The sequence below is a fragment of the Anoplopoma fimbria genome, chromosome 13, assembly GCF_027596085.1.
Source record: "Anoplopoma fimbria isolate UVic2021 breed Golden Eagle Sablefish chromosome 13, Afim_UVic_2022, whole genome shotgun sequence".
Lineage (NCBI taxonomy): Eukaryota > Metazoa > Chordata > Actinopteri > Perciformes > Anoplopomatidae > Anoplopoma > Anoplopoma fimbria.
The window spans coordinates 25,838,410-25,851,810 of record NC_072461.1 but is presented as its reverse complement, the minus strand read 5'-3'; the positions used below and the strand labels follow the sequence as shown (position 1 = coordinate 25,851,810).

At 36.8% G+C, this 13,401-nt stretch overlaps 2 protein-coding genes across 2 annotated transcripts in view; one reads left to right on the top strand and one right to left on the bottom strand.

The window, feature by feature from the left end:
• Nucleotides 1-257: 257 nt before the first annotated feature.
• Nucleotides 258-8,757, top strand: tmem175 (transmembrane protein 175). The gene is made up of 10 exons (XM_054611069.1): nt 258-479; nt 1,566-1,604; nt 1,747-1,844; nt 1,965-2,016; nt 2,559-2,594; nt 2,698-2,781; nt 2,963-3,127; nt 3,780-3,858; nt 4,355-4,490; nt 5,795-8,757. Exons 1-10 carry the CDS (start codon nt 306-308, stop codon nt 6,465-6,467), a joined length of 1,536 nt encoding a protein of 511 aa, XP_054467044.1. The 5' UTR covers nt 258-305; the 3' UTR covers nt 6,468-8,757.
• Nucleotides 8,758-12,075: 3,318 nt separating this feature from the next.
• cds1 (CDP-diacylglycerol synthase (phosphatidate cytidylyltransferase) 1) overlaps nt 12,076-13,401 on the bottom strand; it is a 31,439-nt gene continuing 30,113 nt past the window's right edge. The window contains exon 13 of the mRNA XM_054610785.1: nt 12,076-13,095. Coding sequence (XP_054466760.1) covers nt 12,960-13,095 — 136 coding nt within the window. The 3' untranslated portion in view covers nt 12,076-12,959. The remainder of the gene's footprint in view (nt 13,096-13,401) is intronic.

The following is a 13,401-nucleotide window of genomic DNA, read 5'->3' as shown; positions in this document are numbered from 1 at the left end:
TATAATAGTTGTTTTTATTGCATTTTATTTTTTATCTAATAAAGGATTATCTTATCTTATCTTATCTTGCACAACCAACTGTTATCTTGCACAACCAACTGTCTGTATATATAATATTTCAATTTCAATTCAAAAAAATACTGTATCCGTTTCTAACCACCGAGTGAGCACTCCTTCCTTCAAGGAAACTATCTCTGCAGACAACAGGAAAAACAACCCGGCTGTTTCCGCTCCTCAGCCCCGCCCACAGTCAGCTGTCTCCGGGTAAACATCTCCTCTCTACCGCTCCTGTGCGCTCCTTCATCATGGAGCAGAACAGCGAGATCATGGAGCACCATGTCGAGGAGGAGATGGAGAAGAGGAAGGGTGCTGCCTCCTCCTCCTCCTTCCTGGAGAGTGAGGCCCACAGTGGTACCCAGTCCTCCCACAGACTGCTGGCCTACAGCGACGCTCTCATCTCCATCATCGCCACCGTCATGGTGGGAGCTCACTGGGGACACTGGGAACACTGGGAGAGATGAGCAATACCAGTATTACTTGCTTATTTATAATAGTTGTTTTTATTTTTTAAATAATTTTATATTTATTTATTTTTATTTTTTTATCTTGCACAACCAACTGTCTGTATATATAATATTTAAATTATTGTGGATTTTACTATTTTTTATTGCTTATTTATAATAGTTTTTTTTATTGCATTTTATTTTTTATCTGATAAAGGATTATCTTATTTTATCTTATCTTATCTTGCACAACCAACTGTCTCTATATATAATATTTAAATTATTGTGGATTTTTACTATTTTTTATTGCTTATTTATAATAGTTGTTTTTATTGCATTTTATTTTTTATCTTGTCTTTCTTTTACTATGTCCTGCAAATGTCCCCGCTGCAGGACTAATAAAGGAATATCTTATCTTATCTTATCTTATCTTATCTTGCACAACCAACTGTCTGTATATATAATATTTCAATTATTGTGGATTTTACTGTTTTTTATTGCTTATTTATACAATGCACAACCAATAGTGCATTGACTAAATCTATTTATTGTATTTAATACTTCTATTTCTCTAAATTGTACTTTTAATGCATTTAAACAACATGTGATTAATTGAGTTGGTTAACCTGCAGGAAGCAAAAAAAAAAGAGAAACAAGTATTTTAATTTTAGCAGCAAATCAGCACTTAATACTTAGCATTTATTGTATTTGTATTAGTTTGTTTCTGCACTTATTGTATTTGTATTAGTTTGTTTCTGTATTGTATTCTTTTGCTCTGGTTTATGCTTTTAGATGCTTGTTTAAGAAAGGAGATGCACTTATGACTTCTGGTGACTAGTAGTTCTCTTGAATACCTATGTTGAATACACTTATTGTAAGTCGCTTTGGATAAAAGCGTCTGCTAAATGACTGTAATGTAATGTAAAGAAGGCAGACATCTCTATTGCAAATATATCAGAAACTAACAAGCTAGATTGATAAATAGCAGCACATGTAAGAAGAAATATATGTATTTTAGGTTTTGGGGTGAACCTAAAATAACACATCTTCCTTTATTTACAGATATTACCTGTTGCCCATACGAAGATGGAGAATAATGAGGTAATGCATGACAGTAGTAATAGATAAGTAACAGAATATGTGTTTATTTTATTCCTATACAGCTTAAAGAATGCAGAATATAACAAATGTTCTGATGTGATGATAATATTTGGCGATATGTAATCAATGTGTTTGTCTGCAGGAGTTGAGGCAGAGCGTTCAGCTTCTGCTCACAACAAAGATAGCCGTTTACTTGATGACGTTCCTGATCGTCACTGTTGCATGGGCTGCTCATATCAGGTGAGTTATTATTATATAATCACTATTATTATTATTATTATTATTAGTGGTGGTGGTGGTACAGCAGTTTTAAGGTTTGAAAATCTCATTCAAGCTAATTTTTTGTGTTGAATTCCGCAGGTTATTTCAAGTGATTGTACGCATTGATGATTGTCTTGCACTGCTGAACCTCGTAAGTATCAATTGTATTTATTCATTGTCTGCCAGTAATAATCTTATGGAGTGTCTTGGATATTCCAGTAAAGAGGATACCATAGAAAGTATTATGCTAATGTAACTGTAATAATAATGGATTATATGAGATGCAGCGCTAGTTGATTATGTTTCATGTCTACGTACTGTTTGGAGGGTAGAATAGTGATAAGTTGTGTCTCTGTAAAGTTCATTTATTTTCCTGTTTTCCCCTCTCTGATTTACGATTTATATCATTTGAATAGCTGTGGTTAGCTTGTTGTTTGTTAACCTTGAATGTCCAAGTTTAAAATGGTTGTATTTCTGAGATCTGCACATGAACTCAGACAAACAATATGTGTTACCCGTTTTCTACACAATCAAAAGACTTCAAAGTTTCATTGGAAAAACTGAATAGAAGCTTTGTAAATAATCGACATTTGACACATTCTAACTTTAAGTAGTTTACTTGTGACTGAAACTTGTTTTCAGCCCTGTGGGCACGTTTCCTGATGTGAAGTTCTGCTTTCGGTTCTATTTCAGGCCTGCATGATGCTGATAACCTTCCTACCGTACACAGTGAGTATGAGGCAGCGGCTCATTGACAGTTGGCTCTATCACACAGTTTACATGAATAAATGTTAAGTTGACTGATATCATACAAGCTCTTTCATCTCTGTAGTTCTCTCTGATGGCCACCTTCCCTGAGAACATCCTCGGGATTTTACTCTTCTGTGGTTGTGTGATGGTGATGGGCGTCATCCAGGTGAGCCAGTGAGAGCGTTTTATTCCAATCACCTTGGAATTTACCGTTACATTTTCCCCAAAAATATTTATTTTGTCCTTTAAAACAAGCAAACTAAAGACGATGTCCACCAATTTTAAATATGGACGTTTTTAGTGGAACTTCTGTGTAATCATAATCCTGCGTACCTTGTTTTCCGTAGTCGGTGATCGTGTTGTACGCCTTCAGCCGTCCCTTCCTGCTGAACGAGCAGATCCAGATCTCAGAGAACCAGACCTTCTACAAACACCACATCCTCAAAGTCATCATGCGGGTTCCCATCATGTGCTTCTTCGCCAGCATCTTCTCCTTCATCTTCTTTCAGCTGGTAGGTGGAAAAACTTTACTTATGCAGCAACGCTGGCGAGACGCATTATGTTTCGTTGGGATTGTCCGTCCGGTTCATTATGATAAAGGTGATATCTCAGGGGAGGAATTTTTTCAGATTCAGCACAAACGTTCACTTGGACTCAACCGATGGACGGATCAGATTTTGGAGGTCAAAGATCACTGTGTTCTCACAAAACATAAAACACAAATTCAAATGCTAATTATGACAATTTCACAAAAAAATGTCTAAAAGGATCAAATTATGAAGTGATGACAATTTGGACAGCCTTCAATGTAAACTGCAACATGACTGGTCGTCTGTCGGAGACATGCGATCATTGTAGTTTTTAACAGTTTAAAGATGCTACATTCAACATTTTAACATCAGTAGATGATTGGACGGTTTGTAATCGTTTGCTTTGAGGATCTGTTCATCTTGTTATATGTTTTTGAGATTTATTAAAGTGTTACTATAGAAAGGTACAGTTCTTTAATTGATGATTCAATCTATAAAAGAACATTTTGAAAAATGCATCCCTATTCTTTGGAGCTTCTGTTTTGTTCCAACCAGAAGTCTAAAACACAAAGACATTCATTTAACAACGATGTGAATCTCTTCTTCGTAGTGATGTTTTCATTTCGTCTCTCAGTCTTACGTGCTGCTGGCGGTCGTCATCTTCCTGCCGTACATCTCCCAGTGTTTGAAGTGGTGTCGCAGCAAAGCAATTGGTAAAAAACAGATCTTTTATTATTTATGTAGGGGAAACGTATGACATATGAACTTTGGGTGTGGATGTAGATCTATTTCAGAATGACTCCTGTTATGTGCACATAGACTGTATATAAGAAATGGACATATTACGTCTCCGGTAACAAACTGTCAATCACAGTAAGCCCCGCCCTAAAGCATACCCTGCTTTATGGTCTGTTTGACTCTAAATGGAGCATCATTTACTAAATGAACATCATGCTGTATTGAAGAAGACTTGAAACTAGAGATTGAGACCATAAACTCATGTTTACAATGTTTACTGAGGGAATAAATCAAGAGAGAAGTAGAGTCATTTTCTCATAGACTTCTATACAACCAGAGGAGTCGCCCCCTGGTGGACAGCAGAGAGAATGCAGCTTTAAGACACTTCTGCATCGGCTTCACTCTTCAGAACCGGAGGTTGCCGAATGCATGTGCATCACATTTTTTTAAACCAAATCTTGTGTGTTTCAGGTCCGGTGCCGGAGAGTCCAGACTCCATGTTGTTTTACACCTACCTGCCCAACGAGCCCCTCAGCAAGGACCGGGTGGAGGCTTTCAGCGATGGAGTCTATGCCATCGTAGCAACGCTTCTCATCCTGGATATTTGGTGTGTTTCACTTTATTTACTTGAATGGGTTGACATTGGACAAATGCAGGTTAGACTCAAAACACAAAGCTATGCCGGAGATCCCACCATCACATTTAATGCAACCATCATGTAGCTTTATAAAGAAAATCTTGGGCTTCATATGCACATGCATGTATGCATTAAAGGCACAATGAGTAGGGCTTTCCTAACAAACAATGTATAGACTTGTACAAAAAGAATCCCTCCCATCAGTCTGGTCTCCTAAAAGATACGTTCTCCTATAACTTTACTGCATTGTGAATTACGTTATGAGGGAACATGTTTTTTCGTGGATTATGTTTTCTTTTTACAAATCACAAATTAGTTTCAAGTGAGTCTACACAAGTCCACATAGGGAGGAGGTCGCCGTGGTTAATAGGTTTGTTTACTTTTGTTGCCCAAATAAAACCAATTAATTTTTTTGCGTTTTTGTTTGGTTTTGTTTCAATTTTGTAGTCACTTTCGGCAAAACCATGATGTTTTTGCTAAACGTCTGTTGCTTTAAACTTACCAAGTAGTTTTGTTGCATTGTTATTTTATTTTTGTCTCAATTTAATTGTAATCTTAAACCAAACCATGATTATTTTTTTCAAAATTGTGATTTTTGGTTTGTTTTGTTTTAATTTCATAGTAATTCTAAGCCATGATGATTTTTATTCAACCAAGCCAGGACGTTTTGTAGCGTTCTTTATTTTGTTTTGTTTCAATTTGTGAAAATAAACTTCACTTAAAATGCAATTCAGTGTTCAGTAGTATGGAAGCGTCATTTTGTAGGAGACAGGGCCGCTCAATCATCACTTATGACCCACTGAGAGTGTTTCCAATATGTAGCTACGATATGTCGGACACAGCGTCGGAAAAAATGCAAATATAATGAGACGTAAAACACAGAGCGGACAACGCTATCAAAACGAGAGTGAATCTGAAGTTGGCTTTCACCCGCTGTCGAGCACCTTAACCCTTGTTTAGCCGCGGAGGAGGGCCCAACTTTGAATGGTGTGCTTACAAACCGCAGCCTACAAATCCTACTCATTGTGCCTTTAAATAACGTTACCTTTATGGCTTATTTTATGGCTAGGGCCTTCATCTTTATAGCTGCTTAGAAATGGTCAGAAAGTCAAAAAACCTGATTAGTTTCGTACAAATACATCCGTCTGCCGAATATTTTTGAAAGATTTTGCTCAATCCAGGGAACATAAAACCACTATTAATTAAAGTGCATTTTATTGTGCTTAAAAACCTATTTTCTCTAACGTCTATCCTCTCTGGTTCCTTCCCGTCAGCGAGGACAACGTTCCGGACCCGACCGTGGTGCAGAAGCAGTTTGGCGGGAGCCTGGTGGCGGCTCTGCAGGTCTACGGCCCGGAGTACCTCGCCTACTTCGGCTCCTTCGCCACCGTCGGCCTCCTCTGGTTCGTTCACCACTCGCTCTTCCTCCACGTCACCAAGACGACGCGCCTCATGGGCCTGCTGAACACCTTCTCGCTGGCGTTCGTCGGAGGTCTTCCTCTGGCCTACCAGCTCACGCACGAGTTCCCGCGCAACTCCCGCAACGAGCTGGAAGCCATCCAGATCAGCTGCGTGATCATTTTCTTCGCCGGTATTTTCCAGCTCACCATTTGGGTGGTCGCTCTTTACAACGAACAGGAAGCTCTGCACCCATACGTGCGATACGGCGGCCGCGAGCACATATTCATGCTAGCTAAGCTATCGCTGTACCCATGCATAGCTCTGGGGACCTTTTTCCTGACATGCATTTTGAGTAAATTCAGCGCCTCCATTTTCCACCTCATGGAGATTACGGTGCCTTTTGCTTTTCTCGTGTTGAGGCTGTTGGTGCGAGGCGGGTTAGCATTGCTACGGCTAATTTTCTGCCCCGACAGGCTCGACCAGAGGGGCGTCGTAGAGGAGGAAGACGACGAGACGAGAGTGCCGTTCAACGCTTTAATCACCTAGCTAGCTTAGAGGGAAGTGGCGACAGAAAAATAAAGCTAGCTGACAGAGCGGTGAGGCGTTGATGCTAAAACGATTAGCCTCAGAAAGAGTTTACTGAAAGGGACGGAATTGGGAATCACATGGAGAAGCAGATCAACATTAAAAGTGCTTCTAATGTTGAGAAGGAATCAGTGAAAATAGGATTGGCAGAGGGCGAAGCATGGAAGTAAAGTAGTGACAGCATGATACTGACAGCCAAAGCCTATCCATTCATTTTTATTTAAAACGATTACTTGAAGAATTTTGATTAGCAATTAACCAACAATCATATTCAGGCACTCAAAGGTCCAGGAAGAAACAAAGGGTTAAAAAAATTGAACTATTTTCTGTTTTTAAGGGGAAAGGCTTTAAGACATGTAAGGAAAGTCATCAGTTAGCAGATTATTTAACAGGAAAAACAAGCTTTTTTAATTATAGTTCAGTCACTGTGCTGATTAAAGGTGTAACATGAAGAGTCCGTCCAGCTGGTGTGGTTGTAATTCTGCCTTTATTCGTTGTTTCTTTCACCTCTTCTCATCCAGAGACAATTTGCTAAGCATGTTCAAACATGTTGTCGATATAAATGTTGAAGTTTACCTGTTAGCAACTAGCGGGGTTAAAGTCTGAAGCTAATGCACTTTAAACATTATGCGGAACGGGTACGGCCATAAAATTGTAAATTGCACGTTTTAAAATATATTTTGATTCAGAAACGTCCAACATAATTCCCTAAGAGGCAAGAGGAGGAAAACAATTCTGGTGATTCAGTTTCTAAGTCTGATCTAAATTGTTTTCAACAGGTTAAAAATAAAGTTTTGCCAGGGTTATCTTTCTATGTTCCCAAAAGTTCTTGATTTCATCTGTGAAACAGGTGGGAAAGTATGGTTTTGGCATGTGATTGTTTATTGTTATAACTATCATTTTGGCTAAAAGCATACATTTTTATGTACAATAAATTCACCTTGTGTTTGGAGTTCAAGGAGAAATGTAAACTTACCTAGAAGAAAACATGAATGTTTTTAGTCTTAATTAGAACGTGGGTTAGTGGTGGTTTTCAGCCTCTTGTGGCCAAAATGAGTATTACAACTACAAACAACACAAATTCAAGGAATTTAGAAAGATTATCCTGGCCAAACCTTTTTTCACCAGTTCTTAAGTAATAAACACAGAAGAGCAAACAATTCAGATTATATTAAGCAAATGGATCAGCAAATTCTTTTGTTTTCACACTGGCTTCTCTGGGCTTTCGTAGTTATTTTTATATGTTCTAATCACTGGAATGTTATCTCACCTTTTTAGTTGTCACAATGCTTTTTACTATTTCTAATGGGTTTTTTTTTAGGACAGCTGTGCACGTAAATGTCTCCGAAAACTATATGTGTAAAAGTAAAAAAAAGGCCAGATTGTGCTTGTCTGTTGTTGATTTTTGTTTCATTGATCATGATTTCAGGTTTTCTTTCTTTCAACTTATTATTACATGATATCAAGATCAGAACAAATACTTTTATTTTAACTGGAAATTATTGTTATTGTTTGTTTTTTATGGAGAGGCTTTTAAAATCAGGTGAAGTACATTTCTCCAGAAGGGTTCACTGTTGTTTCTGTTAAATTGTCCTGAAACATGTGTAATGATGATGTGTGTTTGATACTGACTCAAAAGAGAGAAATCTGAGACGCAATTTAATGGAAACCTGTCAGGTGATGGAGAAGGGCTACTCATACAGACAAGTGACTAAACAACAGTTTAAATAACGACAACAAAGACAAAAAAGGAGTTTTACTTTTCAAGATGGAGAAAAATATCTTGTTTGTGATTGGTTTGTCATTTTTTCTTGTTTTGGTTGTCATGTTTTTATTCTGTTGAGGATAAATAAGCAGCAGCTTCAAGATCTAACCTGCATTAAGAAGCAAGTTTGGTTTTATTTATGATTATTTGTATCTAATGATCTGTAATCAGCTTTGGTTGATATGAATGGGAAATAATGACAAACTAAACATTTTGTCTGATATTTCACCTAAGATAAAATAACTTTATGTGTATTTATCAAACCATATTTTCCAATTTTTGAGACATTTATTGTTACTGAGGCCAGAAGAGTCCCTTTCCAAATATCACCTTTGACAGATTTCTGTTGTCATATTTAGTTGTTGTCTGTTTTGTAACGCTGCATTTGCTCTTTCACACTGTGCAAAATCTTTTATTTTTTTATGGCAAATCAGAAACTGTTTAGCTTTGTTTTGTGAATAAATCTGAAGTTGTTCCGTCAACGTGAAAGTGAATTCTCTGTCTGGTCATTTGGAAAACGTAATGAACATAATGGACAATATTTTAAAGAAAAAAAACCTTTATTCACCTCCGTACAGTAAACATCTTCACAATATCCCTAACAACATATCAATATGTGGTTTAAACACAACTTGGTATTGCCCCTTTAATAACAACATACTTCATCAGTATCTTTATTTAATCTTATCGACTCCAAAAACTATCGACTTTCATTAGAAAACATTTCTGCTCAACGTAAATCAAACAAAATATACACAAAATGATAAATAAAAAAACCAAACATCTGCAGCGCGTCGTTCACTGACATCTGGGCTTCTTAAACTACCTTCTTGTTTCCGATGTGACGTTTGTGTTTCACCTTCAGAACGAGTAAAAAGAAATGAGTCCAAACGAGAACTTTGATCTAATCTGAACTATTACTGGAAAACTGTGGAGTCTTGAGTGCACCAAAGGAACAATACAGCTCTTAATTATAAACTTGCTTTTATTATTATTAATGATAATGTTAAATAATATTATTTATTATTAAATTATTTAGCAATAATTTAAACGTACTTACAAACTACGTCAAATTACATTTTTGTAATTATGTTTGCATTGTTGATTAATTGAATAGGTGATGGATCATCAGCAACTTTTAAAATAATTGTTTAATTGTGTCATTTATTTATGTGAGGATTTTTTCACAAACAAAACAATAAACTGACTGATTGAAAATTATTTAAAGTTAAATTTAAATGCAAGTGTTCATTAAATGAAAACTAAAAATAAAAGCAGAAAAGAATAAATTAGATTAAACTACAATGTTCCTTCTTTAGTTTTACTTTTAACTCGAACACAAAAAATACTTTGTTTTGATGGTATATGATTATTTATTAACTTTTCATGTTTTTGAATCATTAAAATGTAAACTTTTTAATCCACTTCATAGTGTTTTAATGCTTTCATTAAATTAGTGATTCATTGGCCAATAACACAGTTTAATTATTCTATTGGCACACTTGAGACTCCATATTAAACAACTTTAATATATATATATATATATATATATATATATATATATATATATATATCATTTGACCATCTGCTGTTTGTGTTGCATTTTGGTCAGACTGCTTCAGTGTGAATTCTGTCCAGATGTTTACATGTGTTCTTGATCTTGATCAATAATAAATGGATTGTGAAGGTTTAACAGCGAACAATCCTATAAAGCAGTAGTGTGTGTGTGTGTGTGTGTGTGTGTGTGTGTGTGTGTGTGTGTGTGTGTGTGTGTGTGTGTGTGTATTGTATTCATAGATACAGTACATAACAGCTGGTCCCAGAAATCCACCCAGCAAAAAAAAAAAAAAGAAACACCCTAAAATAAACTTCCACGAGGAAAACATGAACAGAAGAAACAAATAAATTAAAACATCGTCTTCGTCCAAAGACTAAAAGGAAGAGTTAGTTGTTACTCAGATCCAAACTCCTCTCGTTTCATATTTTCATATTTCAGAACAAAGAGAGGAGGTCTGAAGGAGACGACGGTTTGGATCTGAGCCACGGAGCTTTTTTTCTTCAACAACAGAAGGAAATCAGAGTTAATCAGACAGTGCTTTGGTAAACATTTCCCTCTGAAAAGGTCTGGATTCAATCAGAGAACCTCATCACATGCAATGTCCTCTTCATCACACTAGTGGTGATCATGTGATTAATCATGAACGCCACAGGTTTCCTGCAGGATTCAATGATTAAACCCACACTAAGGAATCAAACTGCACCTTGCATACGATATTGCTCATAAAACCGCTGCCCATCATATTTTTTATATACTTAAATATATGTGTAACTACAGTACTATACTGTGCACATATCGTACAGTAAATAGGCTGAAAACGTACTCTGACGTTATCGTCGATAACATCTTATATAGCAAACTACATTCAAAAACTTAATAATTTAACAGTGATTTTGTTAATGCATAAGAAGACTTTAAAATAGCAAGATTTATCTTTTTAAAACAGTTTCACAAACATTGAGTCCGAGGATGTGGGAACCCCCCCCCCTCCATCTAACTGCTACAGTGCAACTAAAAATCATTGGTTAAAGTTATAAAGGAAGCACAGTCTTTATTATTTTAAAGGAATAGTTCAGCGTTTTGGGAAATGCGCTTTACGTCAGAGTTAGATAAGATCAATATCATGCTCATGTATGTATGCTAGGCAGCCGTTAGCCTAGCTTAGCTTAGCATAAACACTGGAAGACAAGGGAAAAGCTTGATGCCGCTCATCAAAGTTACGCCTCTAAAGCTCTTTAACACACACGTTTGTTTCATCCGTACAGGAACAAAAATCCAAAAACTTCTTTCATGATGAATTACTTTTTTACCAAGAAACTTATGAGCACATCTCTGGTAAACAAGATTTAAAATGTTGCTTTTGCCTAATTCTTTTGTTGAGAAACTCAGTTTTGATTCTATTAAATAGTCGACAAAATGTTATTCAACTAAGAATTTCTTTGGACGAGGACTTCCCTTGAAAAAAAATACAGTTTAAGTGTAAAAAATGAATAACATTAAGAAGTTGGGGAGGGGGTGTAATATGAGAAAAAAAACAAAAAAATTGACTTAAATCACTGTTTTTCTTCACAGATTTATGACTTCATAATCACAGTGAATAAATCAAGTTTTTCCTTGCAGATTTATGACTTTATAAACGCAGAACATTTATTATTATTAATTAACAATATTGTCTTGTAAATTTGTGTTTTTTTTTTGTAAATTTACTACTTTAATCTCAGAGAATATACAGGTTTTTTCCTAAAAAAATGAGCAACTTTAATCTTGGAAATTCTGAGTTTTTCCCAGAATATTACCCCCTCCCCGTGACTTAAAATAAATGTTTGGTTTTTTTAACGCATTTTTAGCTTTCACACCAAAAGTGCAAGTTGAATAAACCTTAACCTCACATAAACTAACCTCCACAATGGATTTCTGCTATATAATACTGTTTATTTATGAGTTCTATAGGTGTTTAAATTCCAAATCTTTATTCTATTCACCTCCCAGCACCGGTTGGAATCGATCCTCTAAACTAATTCTCATCCAGAATAAGCAGATTTCCCAAATGTCAAACTATTCCTTTAAATTCTTTAGGTTCACCCAGAACACCCTCTGAATAAGCAGCAACCTCAGATAAAATCTACATCCCTACCTCATAAAAATCTAAAGTGTTCATGCTAAAAGGCAAACTACAAATGAGTTACATCTCTATTTTTGCATATCATTTCTCATAAAGTGTTTTTTCTTCCCCCCCCCGTCCCCCAGCAGGTCACACAAGTAGTTATAGTACTAGTATTAGGTATTTTGTTCAGCTAAATATTTTCAGTATATTTATGTACAGTACATTAACTCGAGTGCTGATGCTCTACATGCCTACAGTCAACCTGCATTGACTTTTACTTGTGCAAGTTATTTTCAGATTCAGACAGAAACCTAAAAGCTACAAGTTTTCACGCCGTGGAAGAAGAGAATAAACATGGCTTTGTTCAGCAGAAGCCCGAGACGGGACTCGCGTACATGCTACATGTTTTCATTATGCGGTGAGGTTAGGACCGTTAAATAGAGCATAGTGTATAAAAACAGTGTCTGTCTACAGGATTCTGACAAAAACCCCTCTGCTGCATCATTGCTTCGCCCCAGAAAGACAAATCTCAACAGTCTTGTTAGCGGTAGCTCAGGTCCACTTCAGGTCCGGTAAAAGCTTCCTTTAAAAACCGTCTGTTCAGCTACAGTCAGTGCAATATCTGCCGTCCACAAAAAAGGAAAACTGCACATCCGCCATCCAACCACGCTGAGAAAAAGCTGTGTGCTTCAGAGTCCGATAAAACATTTCATCTTCAGTCTGTTTGCTTTTAGGATGGGGGCCGTTAGGCTTCGTGAAGCGTGTTGTAGTTTACGTGTCGGTCCAAGTGGAGAGAAACGAAGCCGCCGTGTTTGTTGTTATTGTCGGTATTGTGTTTTTTTGTTACTACAAGGTTGTTCCATGAAGTTTGGAGAGTCACCTCAGGTTTCAAAGTCATGATTTGGAGCTGGTTGGAAGTCGAATGAAGAGCCGACGCCGTACCTTAAAAGAGCGTGTGTGTGTGTGAATGCTTACAGACATGCACACAAAACACATGCACACACACACTCTCGTCAGTCGTCCTTTTCATTGGGCCCTGGCAGCGGCGGGGGGGAGCATGCCTCTCTCCCTCAGGTGGGAGTGCAGAGTGTGGAAGATGCCGAGCTGCTGTCCAGGCTGAAGCATCAACAGCTGCTGGAGCACTTTGCTGGGGTTCGGTCCTCTGCAAGACAACGATCTCATGAGAACAGACCAGTGGAAAGAATCCCTAAATCTCAGGATATAGATATATGTATTTAACTTAGAATGTGTTGTTGGCATCCTTATAGAGCAGTAATACTGATCATGTCTTTATTAGTCAATTAATGGTTCTTGTTGTTTCTTCCTGACAAGTTGTGAGCATTGATGGAGGCAGAAAGTGAAAGTCCACCCTTTTCTAAATATTGTGTTGTTTCTAAATTCCTCTTAATTTACAGCCATCTGAAGCTTCATAAGAACTGATTTAAATATCTTAAATATCCGACGTTAA